This window comes from Caretta caretta, chromosome 3 (assembly GCF_965140235.1).
Source record: "Caretta caretta isolate rCarCar2 chromosome 3, rCarCar1.hap1, whole genome shotgun sequence".
Lineage (NCBI taxonomy): Eukaryota > Metazoa > Chordata > Testudines > Cheloniidae > Caretta > Caretta caretta.
The window spans coordinates 55,256,126-55,278,578 of NC_134208.1; the positions used below are offsets into that span (position 1 = coordinate 55,256,126).

Here is a 22,453-nt window from a genome sequence, read left to right on the forward strand (position 1 = left end):
GTCTGAAATAGCAAATGTTGTTGTTCCTAATTTTAAAACGTCCAGAAGGATTTTTTTTTAATTTGTTCTCAGAGCCAACTCATGATGATTAGCTTTGGTTTCCATTTGTCAGGCCAGGGCTCAGTTTCATAACATGTTCTGCCCCTGAGCTGTCAGAGAATAGAAGTGCCACAAAGTGTAATGATGCTTCTGGGAAATGGAACCTCACGTGTTTCAACATTGGCTTTTTTCTGGTTACTTAACATGTGAGTGGGTCAGAGCAACTAATTCATAGTGCATCACTTCTATAGTAAATTTAGCCTGTATTTCTGTTTGTGAAATTTTAGCTAGCAACTTATGGATTTATTGAAAACATATTCACTATTTGAAGTTATTTGTTGAATTCTGTTTGAAAAACAGTAATCTATTAATCATTCATCAACATTTTATTGTGAGTGATTTTCAAAATACATCATGGGTTGGCTAATTTTGACTAGACACTTGATGCATGGGTTTGATTTTGTTCTCTGATTGGATAATTCATGCAACATGGTAACTCGTACAATTAGGTCTCCAGAGAATCATATTTATCAATTCAATATTTTCTTACGTTGAATATTCCATTATGTTTGCTTAAATGCACTGTTTCTGAGAACATACTTTCCAGGTGACCCAGTTGTTAGGCTATTTGCATAGAGCAAACACACAAGAGGTACAAACACAACTTGAAGCAAATTCAGTTTTTTATTTGAGAGCATTCTCAGATAAAAAAAAATATTTGCTCAGCTTCTATGCTGAGCTTCCTCGTCAGTCTACTCTTATTCAGCCCTTCCTGGCTGGAAGATAGAAGTTATGAAGTAAGAATTTTATGGATGTATGTGCACATGTGGTCATTTGTAGAGAGAATGGGAAGATGGAGGGATCATTACTAATTACTGTTGAGAAAAGAAAACCTTTCAGAAAAAGCAAATGGGAACTCCAGAGTTATAAACCATTACTAAAATGACCTATGATGTACCTACCAGTTGATAGATCTTTACCTGCAGTGCCTTGAATAACACTATAATGCTGAATTAAGAATATGAAAAATATAGGGCTGTCAAGTGATTAAACAAATAATCGTGATTAATTGCACAATTAAAAAAAAATCATGATTAATCGTGTGATTTAATCACGATGTTAAACAATAATAGAAGAATACCATTTATTTAAATATTTTAGGATGTTTTCTACATTTTCAAATATATTGATTTCAATTACAACACAGAATACAAAGTGTTCACTGCTCACTTTATATTTATTTTATTACACATATTTAGGCTGTAAAAAACAAAGAAGTAGTATTTTTCAGTTCACCTAGTACAAGTACTGTAGTGCAATCTCTTTATCATGGAAACTGAACTTACAAATGTAGAATTATGTACAAAAAAACTGCATTCAGAACTAAAACAATGTAAAACTTTAGAGCCTACAAGTCCACTCTGTCCTACTTCTTTTTCAGCCAATCGCTCAGACAAACAAGTTTGTTTACATTTGCAGGAGGTAATGCTTCTTCTTGTTTACAATGTCACTAGTAAGCGAGAATAGGCATTCGCCTGGCACTGTTGTAGCCACTGTCGCAAGATATTTATGTGCCAGATGCGCTAAAGATTTGTACGTCCATTCATACTTCAACCACCATTCCAGAAGACATGCATCCATGATGATGATGGGTTGTGCTCGATAATGATCCAAAGCAATGCGGACCAACGCACGTTCACTTTCCTCATCTGAGTCAGATGCCAGCAGCGGAAGGTTGATTTTCTATTTTGGTGGTTTGGGTTCTGTAGTTTCTGCATTGGAGTGTTGCTTTTTTAAGACTTCTGAAGCATGCTCCACACCTCGTCCCTCTCAGATTTTGGACGGCGCTTCCGATTCTTAAACCTTGGGTCAAGTTCTATAGCTATCATTAGAAATCTCACATTGGTACCTTCTTTGCGTTTTGTCAAATCTGCAGTTAAAGTGTTCTTAAAATGAACAACATGTGCTGGGTCATCATCCAAGACTGCTATAACATGAAATATATGGCAGACTGTGGGTAAAACAGAGCAGGAGACATACCATTCTCCCTCAAGAAGTTTAGTCACAAATGTAATTAACACATTTTTTTTAATAAGCATCATCAGCATGAGCATGTCCTCTGGAATGGTGGCCTAAGCATGAAGGGGCATACGAATGTTTAGCATATCTGGCACATAAATACCATGCAATGTCGGCTACAAAAGTGCCAGGTGAATGCCTGTTTTCACTTTCTGTTGGCACTGTAAATAGGAAGCGGCCAGCATTATGTCCTCCCGTAAATGTAAACAAACTTGTTTGTCTTAGCAATTGGCTGAACAAGAAGTAGAACTGCGTGGACCTGTAGGCTCTAAAGTTTTACATTGTTTTGTTTTTGAGTGCAGTTATGTAAAAAAAAATCTACATTTGTAAATTTCACTTTCACGATAAAGAGATTGCACTATGGTGCTTGTATGAGGTGAATTGAAAAATACTATTTCTTAGGCACTTAGGAGCCAAAATCCTAACTTAGGATCACAAGTGCCTGAGTCACTTTTGAAAATGGAATTTAACTGTCTAAATCACTTAAGATTTTCAATGCTGTACAGAGCAATGCCTAAATACCTTTAAAAATCTGGACCTAAATATCTAACTTTTCTTCTGGAATGTTGCTTAACACGTTTCCCATCCTACTTACTTATGTCAGGCAAGTGACTGAGAGAAGATGATCATTGTATTTTTGAGTGAGAAATGAAATCCCCTCCAATAAGGCTTAAAAGTTTATTTTACCCTTTATTATGTACTTTTTAAGACAATTATTTATAAGACTATTATCACCTATGAACTATATATACATGCAAAAACAGAAAGGCAAGAAAAGTAAGTTACAAAATCATGTTTCTTTGGAACAGAGTGACTCTTTTCAAAACTCTGGTCTGTTTCTTCTCCACTGTCTTACTGTCAATCATCTATCTTTTATCCCCTGTACCATAACTTTGTGCATACTCAATTTACCAAGCTACCTCATCTGTGTATTTATCTATATACATTCCATTCTAACCCCCAATTAAAACGTTCTCAGACATAAATCATAACTAACCTAAATTAATACATTCTTTACTCTTATCTGATTCCCGGCACATCTATCCTTGCTCTCACTTTTTCATTCAGCTCTCCCTTATCTTTATCCTTCTTTCTGGTTTGTTTTAGTGGCTTTGGGTTTTTACTTGTTAACTAGCTCCTGTCTGTTTAGTATATAATTTCTTTATTTAGATTGTCTTGTTAGGGGAGATTACACCTGCCCATTAGTGTTGGCAGAAATAACAACTCACTAGTGAGTCTTGGTTTCACCCTGGTATCTGCACAGGCCAAAAATTTTACATATAAGATACACAAATCAAATTTCTAGTTTACACAACCTTGATACTGTCTCAGCAAAGTCTGGAGTGCTGTATCAGCAGAAACACACACAAACAGCTCCTTTATATTTTTCTATAATATTATACATAATATTAATTTCTCAAACATTATTTAGTATATATATTATAGAATCATAGAATCATAGAATATCAGGGTTGGAAGGGACCCCAGAAGGTCATCTAGTCCAACCCCCTGCTCGAAGCAGGACCAATTCCCAGTTAAATCATCCCAGCCAGGGCTTTGTCAAGCCTGACCTTAAAAACCTCTAAGGAAGGAGATTCTACCACCTCCCTAGGTAATGCATTCCAGTGTTTCACCACCCTCTTAGTGAAAAAGTTTTTCCTAATATCCAATCTAAACCTCCCCCACTGCAACTTGAGACCATTACTCCTCGTTCTGTCATCTGCTACCATTGAGAATAGTCTAGAGCCATCCTCTTTGGGACCCCCTTTCAGATAGTTGAAAGCAGCTATCAAATCCCCCCTCATTCTTCTCTTCTGCAGGCTAAACAATCCCAGTTCCCTCAGCCTCTCCTCATAACTCATGTGTTCCAGACCCCTAATCATTTTTGTTGCCCTTCGCTGGACTCTCTCCAATTTATCCACATCCTTCTTGAAGTGTGGGGCCCAAAACTGGACACAGTACTCCAGATGAGGCCTCACCAATGTCGAATAGAGGGGAACGATCACGTCCCTCGATCTGCTCGCTATGCCCCTACTTATACATCCCAAAATGCCATTGGCCTTCTTGGCAACAAGGGCACACTGCTGACTCATATCCAGCTTCTCGTCCACTGTCACCCCTAGGTCCTTTTCCGCAGAACTGCTGCCTACCCATTCGGTCCCTAGTCTGTAGCTGTGCATTGGGTTCTTCCGTCCTAAGTGCAGAACCCTGCACTTATCCTTATTGAACCTCATCAGATTTCTTTTGGCCCAATCCTCCAATTTGTCTAGGTCCTTCTGTATCCTATCCCTCCCCTCCAGCGTATCTACCACTCCTCCCAGTTTAGTATCATCCGCAAATTTGCTGAGAGTGCAATCCACACCATCCTCCAGATCATTGATGAAGATATTGAACAAAACCGGCCCCAGGATCGACCCTTGGGGCACTCCACTTGATACCGGCTGCCAACTAGACATGGAGCCATTGATAACTACCCGTTGAGCCTGACGATCTAGCCAGCTTTCTACCCACCTTATAGTGCATTCTTCCAGCCCATACTTCCTTAACTTGCTGACAAGAATACTGTGGGAGACCGTGTCAAAAGCTTTGCTAAAGTCAAGAAACAATACATCCACTGCTTTCCCTTCATCCACAGAACCAGTAATCTCATCATAGAAGGCGATTAGATTAGTCAGGCATGACCTTCCCTTGGTGAATCCATGCTGGCTGTTCCTGATCACTTTCCTCTCATGCAAGTGCTTCGGGATTGATTCTTTGAGGATCTGCTCCATGATTTTTCCAGGGACTGAGGTGAGGCTGACTGGCCTGTAGTTCCCAGGATCCTCCTTCTTCCCTTTTTTAAAGATTGGCACTACATTAGCCTTTTTCCAGTCATCCGGGACTTCCCCCGTTCGCCACGAGTTTTCAAAGATAATGGCCAATGGCTCTGCAATCACAGCCGCCAATTCCTTCAGCACTCTCGGATGCAACTCGTCCGGCCCCATGGACTTGTGCACATCCAGCTTTTCTAAATAGTCCCTAACCACCTCTATCTCCACAGAGGGCTGTCCATCTCTTCCCCATTTTGCGATGCCCAGCGCAGCAGTCTGGGAGCTGACCTTGTTAGTGAAAACAGAGGCAAAAAAAATATGACTAACATAATTCATTACAAAGTTATCTAACAATATTACACCTTGAAGTTCAATCAACTCTAGTTCTGTCAGACCAGCAGAGGAAGAAGCTTCTAAAACTAAAGGCCCTCCATTGAAAAAGTCTTATCTCCAATCTCCAGATACTCGTCTCGGCTGATTGTTAGCTAAAGTGCACATAAGAATGACCATACTGGGACAGTCTAGCCCAATATCCTGGGCATAACTTTATCTGATCACTCCCGTTACAGTGTGTATGGTAACACCCATTGTTTCATGTTCTCTGTGTATATAAAATCTCCCCACTGTATTTTCCACTACATGCATCCAATGAAGTGAGCTATAGCTCAAATAAAGCACGAAAGCTTATGCTCAAAAAAATTTGTTAGTCTCTAAGGTACCACAAATACTCTTTTTCTTTTTGTTAAACAGAGATTACCACAGAACTCCATTACAGTTTAGGGCTCTATTACTTCATTTACTATTAAATATTATTATTATTTTATTATTTCATTATTTATTTATTATTGCGGCCTGCGTGCCTCCTTTACGGTGTTCCCAAGGGAAGCTATGATTACAGTCTCTGTCAACCTAGTTCCAGTGGAACTTCAATGCTATGTAGTGCAAGTGAGGACTGGTGCTCTATAGATTTTACTCAGGCCTTATTTAGGAAAAAACCCTTTGAAATTAATGGGAATTTTGCTTTAGCAAGACCTGAGGATCATTTTGTAACAAAAAAAGCAGTGGAAAGAGCTACAATTCTCCAATTTATTGCAAAACTTTGCTGTGTAAATAAATACACATCCTGCCATCTAGTGACAAGAAAAAAAAGTTTGTACTGACCAGCCGTGGGTGTGATTAGAAACACACATTGCAAAGGTTAATCCCATGTCCAAACCTTCAAATTCTGTACTACTTTACTTATGGCAGAGTCTGGATAAGGGGCTATGGAAGAAGGAAATGTGTACAAACCTTTTCCAAGCTTCTTGCAGCCTGAAATAGACTGAATCTACTGAAATAAATAGAGTCCTGCAAATCTGTGGATATCCCTTTATGTCCATGGATATCTGTGTACCATGTTTGCGGATCGCAGATCAGATGCGGATAAAAATTTTGTATCCGTGCAGGGCTCTAGAAATAAATGACTTGTTTTGCTGGAAAGTTCATGGTGCAATATGTCTTTTTATCCTGACTCCTTCCACATTTCTTCACCCCACATCCCATTTTGCAGTTATTTTGTGCACCTTCTGAGTAGGACCATATTTTATGCTGGTGAGGGCTGCAGACTAAGCTGCTTGTGCATAGAATTTGAAGGTAGGTTTTGTAGAAAGTTAATACATGTAAGCTCCTGGCAGCAAGAACTTTAGGATTTCGCCTTTAGTCCATACTAAGGAGGAAACAGTAATTTCATTATTTACATTTTAGGACCATAAAGAAATAACATAAAGGTGATAGGATACCCTGGAGAGCACAGTAGAATGCCATGGCTGAGAAAACAAAATGACAGATTGCCTTTGGAGTCAAGGGCCCCTTATTTGTGAGATGCTACTCTGAAACCTGATCATTTCCTGAGATTTGCTGCGCACCTTTTATTTTCACTTGAGTTCAGTGAGGGTTGGGGATGCTTTAGTACCTCACAGGATCAGGTTCTAAAAGAGTAACACTAGAGTTCTCTGCATCACTTTCCAGCTCAGCAGATCTTTCATACTGAAATCAGCTATTATGTTGAACAATGCCATATTTTCTTTTGTGATACCATTGTGAGCGGTCCATTTAACAATGCCACGATTCATATTATGTAGAGAGTAGCACACAGATAACAGTGAGAAATAAATCTATATTCTGGGGTTCTAATGACATAACGGAAATCATGAGAGCAAAGCTCAAGTGATTTGTTATGTCATCTGATCTTCCAAATGTATGTGTAGCCTGCTTGCAAAACTGCCTAAGCAGCCCAGGCATAAAATCTACTTGGCTGTCCTATACCTTAATTTTGATGATGATAGAAAAAAATCTCATTATATATTATCCACCAGTCAGAAGGAAAATACTAGCCATTGGTGAGCATAATTTTGCAAAGCTGTTATCTAGTTTTGTATTGCACAGTTTTCCTTCTTTGCATTTTTGTACTATTAACAGATGTTTTCTTCTTTGTTCCTACAGAGAGCACATGACACGTCTCCTATAAATGCCTACACTGATGTCAAGATTTTAGCTTCTCACTTAAAAATATGAAATAAAAAGATAACTAAATAGGAATAAAAACTCCCATAACATTTCATGAAAAGTAAAGGTAACACCAATGAGGCTGCAGATAAACAATGTTAAAATTAACACCCGCTCCGAAGCTTTCCCATATTCAAAAGCTGCTGTTATAATTTTTCGCTATCAAAAGACATGGGACCATGTTACCACACTTTGGAGTTATAAATGAAAGAAAATTATCAAGCCACATCCAGACTGATGGATCTGGATTTGATGTGGCTAAAACCAAGCTAATTCCTGGCCTTTTTACTTGTAATTGAGATGACATCACATTGCTGGGAGGTACTTAAATTTCAATGCACATGAAAAAGCTAATACCAGCAGTGTGAAATACTTGTAGAATGGCTATTCTTTTAGAAGCTCTACAACAGGAGCCTGGAACATGTTGTGTTGTGTTGTGGCCTAGGGTTTAGTCGGTGTGATCCATGTGTTTATACATATAGACTTCCTGAGCTGGCAATGGTCTATTCACAGTCTTCAACACACACAATTTCCACTCCTGTATGCATAGATTGTGGAAGCGTTTCTGTATCAGATTGGTTCCAGACAGAACATCCGAGTATATTACCATTATAGTGCAAACATCAAAGCTGTTTGGTTGGTTTATACAGCATGGGTTTAATCCAAAAGCCAGTTAAAGGCGACAGAAAGATTCTCAATAACTTCAGTGGGCTTTGGACCAGGTGATATATCTGTCCTCTTGGGTGAAAGAAAGCATTGTTTATGATTCAAGGCAACTGTTTAATGCAGTATTTTAATTCACATTAATAAATTATGACATATGGTAAGAGCTGGAAAGGATCTCTCCATTACACTCGAGAACATTAGAAGGTATATACAGCTGAAGAGCTTGTCAGAAACCTATATCCCCAAGGATTCATGGTCTCTGGGTTAGGGGACATATGTTCCCCCACAGCAACAAGATTTAGCCAAGAATAGCAAGAGTGAGCAAACTTCCCGTGCTCAGAAATGCAATTAAAAGCACCAGAACATATTGCAGCATTCTGTGTTGAACCATCTAAACCTGTAACTGTAGGATACCTCTGTGCCAGACAATGTCTAGCAATGTGGTACGACTCTATCACCATTCCCATTTCCCCACATACAGCTCCCTCAAGCTAAGGTGAGATTTGGCAATATTTTAGCAACACAGAAAATATTAAAAGTTATATATTTATGGGTCTGCTTTCCCACAAGCTATTGGAGGGGGAAAAACATGACTATTCAGCTTTTAAAATTAGATAATTAGATGGGAACTAGAAATGAAGAGAAATCATGTTATTTTAGTTAGTATTTGTTTTGTACTTCCAGGGGAACTTTTGGCAAAATGTTTAACAAGCTCTTAGTTAAAATACTTGATTGTCATATATACATAGATGTTTCAGATATATAGAGATATGCACATAAACACTTTGGATCCCATTAAGAAAATGTACTTGGCCCCAATTTTCATATGAGAAATCTGAGTTTTAGTGAGGTAATTGTTGCCTTTTAAGTTCTCATTGATACTAGTACAATACACTTCCTGTTATCATATGTTATTCATGTGCAGTATTTGGTTAAGTACCTGAACTAAATATGCAAAATGAGAGGACTACATAACTCCTGTGGTATATCTGACAAAATATATAGAGAAAATATTGTATATAATTGTTACAAGAGATACTACTGAGCATGACTGGTGCTCTATAAATACACAATGTACTGTGGATAGATAAGTTGAAAACTGGCTAATGTGCATTCATCTGTAAATTAAAAGGAAAGTTTGCTGTTTATTGAGGAAAAGAGAGAAGTTTGGATAAAATTAGATGACTTCCATCCGTATAAAGCGTATTTCTCTGTTGCCATTCCTGGCCATGAATATCTCCATTGTCAGGAATGCAGTCACACCAGTGTAATGCTGGTGTAACAAAGACAAAACTGAAGCCTGGTGCTCAGCATTTTGCAGGACTGAGGCCAAAGCACTACCATTTCCCTGTATGCCTCTGGAATGCCTTCTTCTTGCAAAGGATTCCCATTGTTGCGCTCATTTGGGGGGGCTGAAAGATGGGTAAGCAGCATTCTTCAAGAATGGTGCCAGTATCACTCAATACATGGGTGGTGCTCAAGAAGCAAACTGCTCTCTCCAGATAATCTGCAGATCACAAGTGTTCTGCTTTCCCAGCCCCTTAGCAGTGGCTGAGAGCTATATATCAGATCTCCTGCCACGAAATCTCTGTTGTTTATTTCAGTTTAAATGGACATCCAGACTATATCTCCCCAAATTGTTCTAATAAAGATCCCATTGTTAATTTATGTTAGAAAATATAAAATCACAACATGAATGATAAAGGTGCCCAGCAAAAGGAAAAACTTCCTTAAATTGGGGGGAATTTAAAATATATATTAAATAATTTAATTATCTGTAATAAATATTTCTAGGTTTTAACATATCATATATAATTCACAAAATATTTTATTAATTATATGTTTCAAATATTCTCTTTAGAATGCAAAATACGCTGTTATTCTCAAATGAATAGTTACATTTTTAATTTAAAAGAAGCTAATAAAAGAATATTTACAGAGACAAATAGTGATTTTGAAATGCTATCTTGACAATTATCAGAAAAGGCCAAAAAATATCCATCCTCTCTGCTGATTGGCTATTGAAATTGTATGGTTGTGGTTTATTAATATTTTCTTAACACTAAAAATTGAGACAATCTTGGTATGAGAATGAGATTTTTTTAAAAATTACACTAAAATAATCTGTTTTATAATAGCATTTAGTGCTTATGTGGTGTTTCACAGACATTAACTCTGTAAAAGCCTGACCCACACCTTTTGGGGCAGGAAGGTAAGTATTATCATCTCCCCCATTTTATAGATGAAGAGACTTAGGTTTCCGTTCTCTCTCTCTGCAAGTAACCTGCCTTCAGAGAAGCAACTCTGAATTTTTAAACTTCCAGAGTTTCATACACATTCTCACATTTCAGTAAAGAGAATTGCCTCCTTGCCTCATGGATCACCTGCCTATGCCCCTTGCCTCCCAACCCCCACTGGGTTTGAGTGTAGAGCATCTGAGAGCAGAAGGCTTTTCTATACACCTGTGAGGAAAAGAGGGGAACATGTTCCAGAGGCAGAAATACCACTTCCATGGCACATGCAATCGCAGAGGGAGCACTGGATGAATGAATTTGTCCAAAGCCAGAAAAGGAAGTAGTGGCAATGTTGGGATTAAAAATCAACAACTGTTTGGCTTCAACACGGAAGCCCATTTTATCCCACTGATTGTTATGCAGATTCCCCCCTTGAAATAAATGGGGAGTTCTGTTTAAAAATTGATGGCAAAATATAGCTCTGGACCTCACAGGGTATGTCTACACTGCAGCTGGGAGCATGCTTCCGAGCTGGGTAGACAGACTCACTCTAACTGGAGTAGACCTAGGCCATTTCTGCCTTCCACAATCAGGTGCACTAAAAATAGCAGTGCAGATGTTGTAATACGGGTGGCAGCACAGGCTAGCTGCCCAAGTACAAGCCTGCCTGCTCCCGGAGTCCATGCTCAGGTGGCTAGCCTGTGCCACAGTGTCCACACTGCTATTTTGAGTGTGCTAGCTGGAGCGGCACTGGCGTGCATCTGTTTACCTGTGCCGGGAGGCACGCCGCCAGCTGCAGTGTGGACATACCCACAGAGTCTTTATACTTGAGTGTTTTCCAAAGCAATGAAGGGAACAACCATGATTGTTGTTGAATTTGGTCTGTATAATAAGCAGTTTGTGACCATTTTATTATGTGGCATTGGTACCATTCTCATGGAAAGCTGCTTGCCAGTCCATCAGTCTGAAGGCTGTGTGCAGGAATGGGAGCTTTCTGCACAAGGAACTGGGCTCTGTCACAGAACAGCAATAATTAACATTGTCGTGGTAATTTTCTGGTGTGGTTTGCACTGATTTAAAATATTAGAATATAATGTCTCCATTTGAATAATTGTTTTTGTCTTGTAACATGCAGCTGAATTATAGTACAAGTGTCACTACATTGAATGTTTTTATTGTTTCTTACAATAAAGTCATGTTTAAAGTTCTGCAAACATGAATTTAAGTATAGTTTTTAAAAGATGAGTATAGCAAAATAAGCTGATAATTGCCATGATCATTTGAACTTTACCAGTAATGTCCAGGTATGTTTAGGAACATATTGCATGAGACAGTATGTACCTTTGAGAAATGTCTACACACAAGCTTTCATAAACCTTTATTCTGTCTTTAGAATTTGGAATGATGGGAGATCACACAATTAAAAGTCAGCGACCTCGATCTGTTCATGAGAAAAGGGTCCCTCAGGAACAAGCTGATGCTGCTAAATTTATGGCACAAACTGGTAATACATTAGTTACATTTTTCTATTTACTGTTGTTAATTTTAGCAAAGCCACTGCATGTTCCATAATCTTTTACTGCATACCTGTCAGTTTTCTAAGCTGATATTTTTGAACCATTTATTTATTTATTTTTCCACCAGTTAAAGTCCATAAATAAAGTAGCTGAGAATTAGGTAGAACATATAAAAACATGCACTGTGAATGTGGATACTGAATGATTTAATATGAACATGAGTTTATTTAATAATTAAAGCAGGCTTACACATGAAAGACACAGTCCAGTTTAGAGATTAACTGTAGCTTACAGTGACCATATATCAACATTTTTCAAAAAATAAATGTTAAGGAAGTGCATTAGAATTTTAATATAAATAGAAGAACTGAAATCTAATTCCTTCTTTGGGCATTTATCATATTAATTAATTATCAGGACACTTTAATGTGCATGTATTCAGCACTTAGTGTCCTTGGCCCAACATAATACTCTATTCTCTAGATTCCAGATTCATAATTGCTAAATATATAAATAGGTATGAATTCGATGTGCAAATTATCTAACAGTTTTATGTCTAAGACATATTTTCCAAATTTATTTTAGCAACTGCACCTTCTTCAGATAAAGAGAACAAAATATTACATAAAGAATCTACACCCAGCTCTTGTCTCTAAAATGTCAGCATTTACCAACAATTACCACGCAATAGTATCTATGGATCCAATCCAGCTCCCTTTGAGGTCAAAATAAAGACTCCCATAGACTTCATAAATGGTGGATCAGGTCCTAAGATACTGAAGTCCTGTCCTGTTCTAATTATAGGGTAATAACAGTGCATCTCAGAAATTACTGCATCAGAAACCTTGTGCCACATAACCATTATATGGATTTGAAACGATGTACACTGTATTCCATAGATACTAACCTAGAAGATTGCCTGCATCTTTCCTACATAATGCTTCAAGTTTAATATTCATTTTAGTAAATGAGCTATGATTGCATTTAGTGAAGTTGCATGTTGACTTTCTTAGATGTAGAATGCTTTACACTTTTAACAGATTTTCAGAAGTCGTATAGTAAGTAATGTAAACTTAAATATATAAAAATCTATAGTGATCCAGTTTTATAAAGATTTTAGAAGACAAATGGTGCTGCCCTCCCACCAGTACCTGGGGCTGCTTTTATGCATGAACCCAATCGACAATACTGGAAGATGCCTGCAGTTATATGTCAGGCATAAATGGATGAAATTATCTCAGAAGTTCCTCGGTTTCATACAGTTGTTGTTTAGGCACAACGGGAGCTTATTACTTACATATTTAGTTCAGACTGATGATGTCAGTTTCTTATTATTTAGACTAACCCTTTTGATTTAATGCGGTTTCTTGTTTTCTTATAATTACCCTAAAAGATTTCATAATCTGTTTTAGCTTCTTATATAAACTAACTGTAAACCTACTACTGAACAGTAACTATGCATCCATTTGCAGTGCATTTTCTATGGCTTTTAGAGCATTGCCTTTCAAATGGACCACCAATACCATCTACTCTGGAAATATGGTGACAACAAAGTGGGATATGGAAATTCAGAATTATACAGGCTTGGTTTCCAAGATCCTGTTTAGAAAGCATGTGAGATGCGTGTGCAGAGAATACAAATTCATATGCATAGTTCTAAGGACATATCTTTTGCATACTGTAGGGAACTCATTTTAAATAATACTGTGTTCTTTTTTAGAACAGTGTTACTAATTTCCATCTTTTCATTTTGATTTTCCTTTGTAGTGATCATTTCATCTTTTCACTGTAATGTATTCATTTTCTTGTGATAAAACTAATGTGATATCTTCTTAAACAAAACCACAGGGGTTTACTAGCATACTTCATAGATTTACTCATACACTAAGAAAACAAGTGGAGTTTTGAAAATGGAAATCATATAGATATCTTTCGGTTTATATCATTTCTTGTCATTTTAGTCTGTTTAATTATTTTTATGTAATAAAGAATAATTAAAAATAACTATCGTGAAACTGTAAGTATGCCTTTTTCATGCAATGAAAGGGCAAAGACACAGCAGAAGTACAAATTGCATTCTAGGAAACACATATTGTGCTGGAAAAATAGTTATGAGAAACGTTCAGTACTGTTTTGCGAAGACTGGAGCCAATCCCTTTGACACCAATAGGGTTGGATCAGGCCTAATATGTAGTACTAAAAGAAAGTGTTTGTATGTGTAGCTGTGTACAACATAAAAAAGGCAGTACAACATAAACAAATTCAAATAAATAATTTCATAATTTAATTATCCTATATTCGTTATTTTTGTGTTCCTGAAATTATCCTTTCTTTCAATGTTATGGGATTTAGAATATATAAATGCAGGTAAGTGTTTCACAGATCAATGAGACATTCCAGACAGAATTTTCTCCTACAGGACTAGCAACTCAGGAAAAAGAAGGATTGTTAGTTTGTTACCACTTAATTTGAGGTCATAGGTTTAACATGGTAGGTATAAAGTAACTAACAGCTAAAGAGAAAACAGAGCATAGACTTTTTCTGTAATATTCAGAAGGAAAACAGAAAAAAAAACAGGAAGTGCAAACTGGGATTAGGCAGAGAGTCAAAGCCTGGGCTTAATCTAGAAAAATTTTAGTCCATATTTGACAATATAAAGGACATATTTTTCTAGCAATTACATAATGTGTCTTCCCCATCTGAAAAATATTATCAAATAAATCATGCTTCTTTGAGCAAGGATTAGTAAAAAGTAACATGATTGTGCAAAAGGAATGGAATATTTTGTGAGACAAATCTGTTCTTTATGTTTCCTAGTCTCACAAAAATTGCCATTCCTTGTGCATGACATGTCACGTTACTTCTTAGAGCTTCAATCCAGCAACCACGTAAGCATGTGCTAAACTCTGAACATCTAAGTAGTCCCATTGCCTTCAAAGGGACTACTTGCATGCTTAAAATTCATCACATGCTTAAGTGTTTTCTAGATTGGGGCCAAGATATACTGTTGTGTGGTACATAGATTCTTCAAGGCTTTCAATAAACAGTTTTCATCTTAAAACTTACTAAATACAATCACATTCCTTAATACTAAACTGCTACTTTTGTCCATTACATCGAGAAGGTTAAAAACAATTTTCCCCAGTATAAGTTATCCAATAGTTTTAATTTTTTAATACTGCATTCTGCATTTTAATACCAGTGCACTGTCACCAGGTCTGTGTGGGATAATGGGTAATTTGCATTCAGTATATAAGACTATTTTACATAATGAGGAACAAATTGAGAAGCATTGCTTTGACTTTTTGTGCTGTTTGACCTTTCATCTAAACCACTTTTACAAAGGCAAAGTCAAGTGTCAAAGTGGTAGGAAAAGCACGAAACTAAAATGAAGGATTTGCCTGGAATAGAAGTGCTACTACAATAAGTTCTTTTACTACATTCTTCACAGGGACTATAGCGTATATTGTATAATTCTAACTTTTACAGTTACTGGTTGCTTATAGAATAGTCATACCTACTACATTACTTCCTCTGATCTCAACGCAAGTCATGTAATAGGCTAATCAAAATCATAAATGACACACAAGAGAGATTATTAAACAATAAACATGCTTAATTTTCTACTTGATCCTTGTAACAAATAAGTGTAATGCTTGCAAGATTCACATTTTGTGAGCTTTCACACCTTAATAAACCTTAAGTAATTGTCATTATTAATAGACGTTTTTGCAATGTTCTACAATTTTATGAAAGGCTAGAGGATTTGTATGTTTTAATTCTAAACTGTTCTGGCTTGATACTCAGTAAGTGGCACATTGTGCTGTGCTTGGTTTCTGGGAGGCTTTGAATATCCTTAGGATTCCTGTTTAATGGAGTAGTGGAGACCAGACATGCGGCAAAAGTGGTGGGCTTGCTTTGTGGAGAGAAAGGGGCAGGCTGAATGCCCTGCTACAAGAGCCTGGTTTCTGGACAAATCACTATATGACATTTACAGTAGTCAAGGAAGACACTATCTGAGTCTTCCTGGCCGCAGAGTTTTTGTGATTGCTGCTGTGGGCAAAACCTTGGAAGAATAGATAAAGATAGAGGGATACAAACAAGATTTTTAATTTTTAATAATTACTTCAAGATAAAAGATCATGGAATGAAATTGATTTTTAAATATAAGTTCCAGTTTGTTTCAGAAGGGACTTAGGTTTAAAATCAATGGCCTGATAAGGTCCATGGCATTGTATTTTACAGTTAGCTGAATACGATTCCATGATTACTTACAGAAATCGTTCAATGAATTTGCTTCAGCCAGGTTCATACTCTTTCTGTATTTTCCTAGCATGAATGCCTTCAGATAAAGAATTTCAGAGACACAAGTGAAAATGAATTTTAAATACCCTTGCCCAAGTAGTCATACCAGAATGTTTGTGCACGCATCAGATCAGGGAACAGAAGTAATACCGTGTGGTAGATTTCACCACTAACAACAAATGACTCAGCTCTAATAGGAAATATTCACAAATCAGACCCGATTTTGTCACCGATGCTCATATTGAGCACTACCTTGTGCTAAGTAATCCTATTCATTTTAATATGATTGCTCAAAGACTAAGGTAGTACACGTTATGAGTAAGAATAGGAGACTCTTGTTTTTGGTGATAATCCATAGAATAAAAAAAAGTCAGATATTTTTAAATAACAAATGCATTTGAAGATATTGCAATCTCCTTATACATATTCTTTGAGCAGAAATAGCAGATATATTTGTTGGCTAAGTAATTCACTGTAAATTATTTGTTCTATTAAGTTATGACTACATAACTCCTTTGAAAATAGCAGTAATTACTGTATGCAGTAACAGTTTCTAGAGCAGCAAACAGTTTAGGTCATCCCCATATCAAAGGCTAGTAATGAAGCACTATGATGAAATATTAAATCAAAGTTCTTAGCCCACCATTCAGCTTAAACAGTAAAGTGCTGAAAGATTCTTTTTTGTTTATGGGTAAAATCAGAAGGTCAGGAATCTTCTCTCAAATGCTGCTGTCACCCAAAGGGAATTCAATACTTTCCAGTTTGTTTTGTTTTTAAAAATTTGACTCTGCTGTCATCATTCCTTAAACTATCATCTAGTTTCCTTCATTCTGGAGAGATAAATACAATCAGTGAAAAATAAATAATTTTTAGCTATGAAAAATTCGACTTTTCTGTTGTTTTCATGTGCTAAGGGCAGTATTGTTTCTGCAAAGGAAGCTGTAAATATGCCACGTGGTCAAATTGGTTTTTCTCCAGCTTTTAAGTGTGTTTGTTTTCTATTCATTGAACATTTTTCAAAGGTGCTTTCTTTCCATTAAGTTTTAAGTTTATTTTAGTTTGGTTTATTTGTCTTTAAATTATACCTGCATGCCATAATAAACTTTGGCAAACAAAAATCTTTATTAATACTCATGACAGTATTCATGTTTGTTTGTTGTCTTGAATACAGGTGAATCTGGTGTTGAAGAGTGGGCCCAATGGAGCACATGTTCAGTTACTTGTGGTCAAGGGTCGCAGGTGCGAACCAGAACTTGTGTATCACCTTACGGGACACACTGCAGCGGCCCTTTAAGAGAATCAAGGGTTTGCAATAACACTGCCCTCTGTCCAGGTAGTGTTAGCAGCCAATCAATAAAATTATGGATGTTATTGAACTGTATAATGCTAAGAATTTCAAACTATACCTTTTTCTTTAAACATGAATTGCATAGAAGCACTTTAATTAGAATGGAAATTGTACTTCTTATTCATCTGTGAACTTTTATTTTGTAAGTGATTATTTCCTGTTTCAGAACAGCCAAGGAACTGAAGAAGAATACTTTTTTCCTTCAGTTCCAGATTTTTTAAAAAAATCCTTGTATCATCCTTTTTTTGCTTGTAGGTTTTCTGTATTCTAGATAAAGGAGATGGGGAAAGGCACAATACAGATTGCACTTTTATGGGAAGAAATCCTGAACACCAACACACTAAGTAAATGTAAAAACTCCACTGGTCAGCAGTGGTGGTGAAGTTAACATATCATCAGACGCTGCATTTGTTTAGCCATTTAGTTTGCTATGGCCTGAATGATGAGAATCATTCATTAGATCATGAGAATGCCCCTTGTGGAATTTCCTCTACATTCTTCTGTCAAGGAGGGGTAAGATTTACCCATCACATGAAAAAAAAAACCCAAGAGTCTGGCCAGCAAGATCCCTGATTCCATGAGCATACAACATCAGGCACATGGCCACCTGTATAGAAGCCTTATGCTTCCACTACAATTCTGGACTTCCTGCAGTAATACTCATGCTCTATTGGCTGTCATTGCCTTTGGGGTATGTCTTATAAGGGGTGGGATGCAGCAGAAAAAGAATAGAACTATAGAATAGACTATATTATTTTTTCTATGAAATCTTTGCAGTCAAAGACTTATGTTCTTCCCTCCAGATACATGCATTCTCTAACCTTCCTGCAACACAGGAGCCCAGGACTACAGAGAGCTGTCTGCAGGTTATGAGGAAAGGCAATTGATTCTTCCCTTCCAAGTAGGGAAGTGGGACAGATCCAGGCAGAGAGCATACTGGGGCACTACGTAACTGGATAATGATTTGTTGACTCAGTCTTCTACAGTTATCTTGTGTTAAAGACTTGCAGTTTCACCCTGGTAGAGGGGACATGTCAATGGTGGTTATTCCTATACAGTTTGTATATCAATTTCTAAAATGTTTTGGGAACTTTTGAGATGAAAGGCATTATAAAAGCACAAAACAGCTTATCCGGTAAACAACTAATTTAATGAGAATTATTGTCAACCTTTGATAATTTTACACTATGTTCTAGATAGAAAATTCCATATGAATTGCCCAATATTTTATGATGTAGGAACCCCAGAACAAGGATGGAATGGACCATTTTATATGTGTCCATACAAGAATACCTATTATTTCCAGGAGAGATTAGGATAGCTCATTAAAGAACAAAGGGTGGTATACATTGTGTAAGAACGTCTCTTGATTTAAAAATAGCAAAATATGAAGGAAATAATAGCAATCTACAAAAAACAATCATAAGTCTATTTAAAGAGCCCCTTTTGAACTGCATGCACGCACATAGCCCAGAGCTCAGATTTCTGACCACTACCATGGTCCTTCCAGCACTACCTGAAAACTAATGTGTAACCTCCCTGCAACTGTTCTGTTATTTTCTAGGATAAGTTTATATGTAGTCTCTCTTCTCAAGAGTCAAAACCCTTCTCATTCAAAAACCAAACCAAACAACCCACCATTATTACCATGTGATGCAAAAGTCAAGTAATTTATCACCCAAGTGCACAAAAATTATTCTTAAAGAATGTGATTTTAACACACTGTAAAAAGATACACACACAAAATGACCACCTAATTCTTCAACAACATTTTCCAGAGTAACCAAGGCTTCCCACCTCTTGAATTCCAGCCTCTGGCCATAGCTTTATTATTAGGACTTCCTATATCCAGATACCCGTGATGGGTAATGGTTCCCAGCTGTCTCTAGCTATCCTTTGTAGAGGTGAGATGGGAAATGGATTTCCCATTGCTCAAATATTTTTTGAGAGTTGGAAGTTTTTTTCCTATCTCAAAATTGGGATGAAAAGTCAAAAATCTCAAAAATATTAATGAAATGAAAAAAAAAATCTTGTTCCACGTTGGTCAAAATGTTACATTTCAATTTTGACCTCCTGCCCCCCTTTTTAAAATCTTTTTTTAGACTAATTCACTTTAATTTCTTGTAGGACTAATCCTGCAAACATACTCCACATGGCCAAAGCCCTGCACCTGTAGCCCCACTGACTCCAATGACACTCTACATAGCTGTACATGGACACTCTACATGGACTATACAGAGTCCAGCTCAAAACAGCAGTTTGCAGGATCAGAGCCTTAAACCTTTACTTTTCCAGAAAATGACTCTTGAAATGCTCAGATTGCCATACAATTATTAGCATGTTTGAACACCCTCTGTCCTCAATATATTCCCTTTCTCAGGGTTACCCCTGGTTAAAGCAAGACAAAACAGTTTGTTGGCCAGCAAAAGAGAGGGGGATGGGGAAACAAAACCAAAGAAAACACCAACTTGTATATACAGGTTCTGACTTGTGTTTCCGATTCCATTCACCTCTACCATCCATGCCAAGCAGTTAGTGGATACTATAATTTAGAACAAGCTTTTGCATCCCAATAAATACTATCTGGATAGCCAACTAACAGCTCCCATGCCTCACGTTCACTTTGATCACAAAAAACATACGAAACATTAACAATACTGTCTTCTGGCTGTATAATGTATGAATGCACAGTCTCCTGGGGAATGCTCATTGCAGAATGTGATCCATCAAAAAAGGCCAGTTTTGAGAGATGTAACAATGTTTCCTCATTAGAAATGTTGCCCCCCAAGAAATAAAAAAGTAATACACAGTGAGGTACCTGGGATGTGCCCCAAGCCCCTATCCATGAGCTTCAGTGCATGGACTCTCCCTCTCCCTCTTAGACTTTTAAATGGCTAATATAGAAAACAACTCACCTCCTGATCGAGGATGGCAGTGCATTTTCAGTCACCATCTCTTTATATCCCCCAAATCCTTCTCCCTGATATCAGTAAAGTACATTTACAAGTACAGTAGTGCTACTATCTTTGGGAGAGCTTTGAGAGTGGTACACACTAGTCCCACTATTATCTGATGGTGAGCTTGGCCACAGACTGGTTTCTTAACATGGGTATTCCAACTATTAGCAAAGCCACTTGACCAGTGATTTCTATGTTTTTTCCTCTGTTGAATGTCATTTCTGTTTATTATTAGCATTGAAACAACACCTTGGGGAATAGTAGTTACTCCCGATATTGAAAAGAGAACTTTTCTAGTTAGTTTATGAAGTAACTATTTTTTAATTCTTTATAATTTCAATAACTAGTCACTTTTGAAAATGTTGGCCAAAATCTAATTTCAGCCAGAGCACTCTTATTTCATTATATGAGGTTGTTAAGCCTTGTGTCGCAGAACATCATTGGCCAAATTATCTTTTCTTCTTTTAACACAGAGTAAAGGAAGGTATCTTAAGATCCAACAAAAACTACCAAAATCTCTTGGAAGGAGGATAACTAGGGTAATCTGATGCCTCCCCTCAAACCTTCCAGAAGTCGCATATGGTGAACACTGTGGATTTGCACTTCAGCATGTTTAAGCTAGGAGATGGTGGGACTAGAGAATAGCCACTCTGCATGAACTATTTTCTCAGCGAACCCAAGGGGAAATACACATATAAACCAACATTGACCCTGTCAACAATTAGTTGGATACCAAATAAAGAAAGATTATAGGGAGCTAGTTTTACCATGGAAGACTTGCTTTTGAACCCACAGTTTCTTTAATATAGGAGATGGACCTAAACCAGAACAGAGAAAAGGTTGGTTTGGCTTTGAACCCTGAGATCCAAACTCAGCTATTGTTCTGGCTCTTGGTCAGACTCCAAACCATAAGGAAACTATTTTAGAGTTATGGTTTTGTTGCAGTCAAAATTTTGCAAGAACATTCTTGTAAGATTTTTGGCTCAAGATGCTCGTGCAATAGCTTTGAAGAACAGCTCATGAGAATTCTGCAATTTTGAAATGAAATCTTATGGGGACAATTTACAATATTCTGACATCATCAAATCTAAGACTATCAAGCCTGAACACTAGCCCTAACCCTAATGTATATCAAAAACTGAATAACATTCTCTTAGTCCATATCTACTTAATACCAAGAGCTTTCCCATTTAGTATCTGTTGCAATATAATGAAAATTTACCATTTATTCTTAACTTGACCTGGAAGAATTGGCTTTATATGTTTTGTACTCTTTGAAAAGATCATTGTTTCAGCATGAGCCTCTTGTTCAGCTATAACTGCAGCAAATGAAATTATTCCATTGTTGCTGTTCTTAACAGCCCTCCAGAACCTGAACTGACAAATTGGTTTCTCATGTTCATCTAATCAAAAGAATTTTGATCCTTGGAGTCAGGGCTGGATTGAAAATGTAATGCATTGCCAGTAAAAAAGTGCTTCAAATGCTGTGGTTGAATCATAACATCTCTCCATGAACAGTGCCTGTTGTAGACAGATGAAATATAAAGGCTTAGGCAAAAATATATTTATCAGCTTATTAATTTTCAGAAGCTTTGGGTTTCATCATTTAACTACGTTGTCAAGGTTAATCAAGGTTTTTAAGATTAATAGACTAAAATCTGTCAATTTAACATTCACTTAGAATGCTCCTATTTTTCTGCTAATGCAATGCATATTGATGTAATATTTAGATGAGAAAGTTGATGAAGCTAGCAACTCGAAACATAGGGTATGAAATAATAATGGTATTTTGCAGACCTTTTGTATCTGGCCAACTCAATAAGCTTTCAGCAATAGGGGACTCATGTTGATGAAAAAAAGTAAAATATCTACTTACATGAAGCTAGTCATTTCTTGTCAGAAATTGTCTTCTCTAAAGTTATCTATAAGACTTTCAATCTCAATATATCTTTGA

At 37.0% G+C, this 22,453-nt stretch overlaps 1 protein-coding gene across 8 annotated transcripts in view; it reads left to right on the plus strand.

Moving 5' to 3' along the window:
* ADGRB3 (adhesion G protein-coupled receptor B3) overlaps positions 1-22,453 on the plus strand; it is a 625,089-nt gene that overhangs the window by 241,901 nt on the left and 360,735 nt on the right. For 5 of the 8 annotated variants that reach the window (XM_048846018.2, XM_048846015.2, XM_048846016.2 and 2 more), the window contains 2 exons: positions 11,766-11,876; positions 17,366-17,527. In XM_048846018.2, the coding sequence (XP_048701975.1) occupies positions 11,766-11,876; positions 17,366-17,527 (273 nt within the window). Of the gene's footprint in view, positions 1-11,765; positions 11,877-17,365; positions 17,528-22,453 lie in introns of those variants that run through there. The other 3 variants (XM_048846021.2, XM_048846019.2, XM_048846022.2) reach the window with 3 other exon arrangements.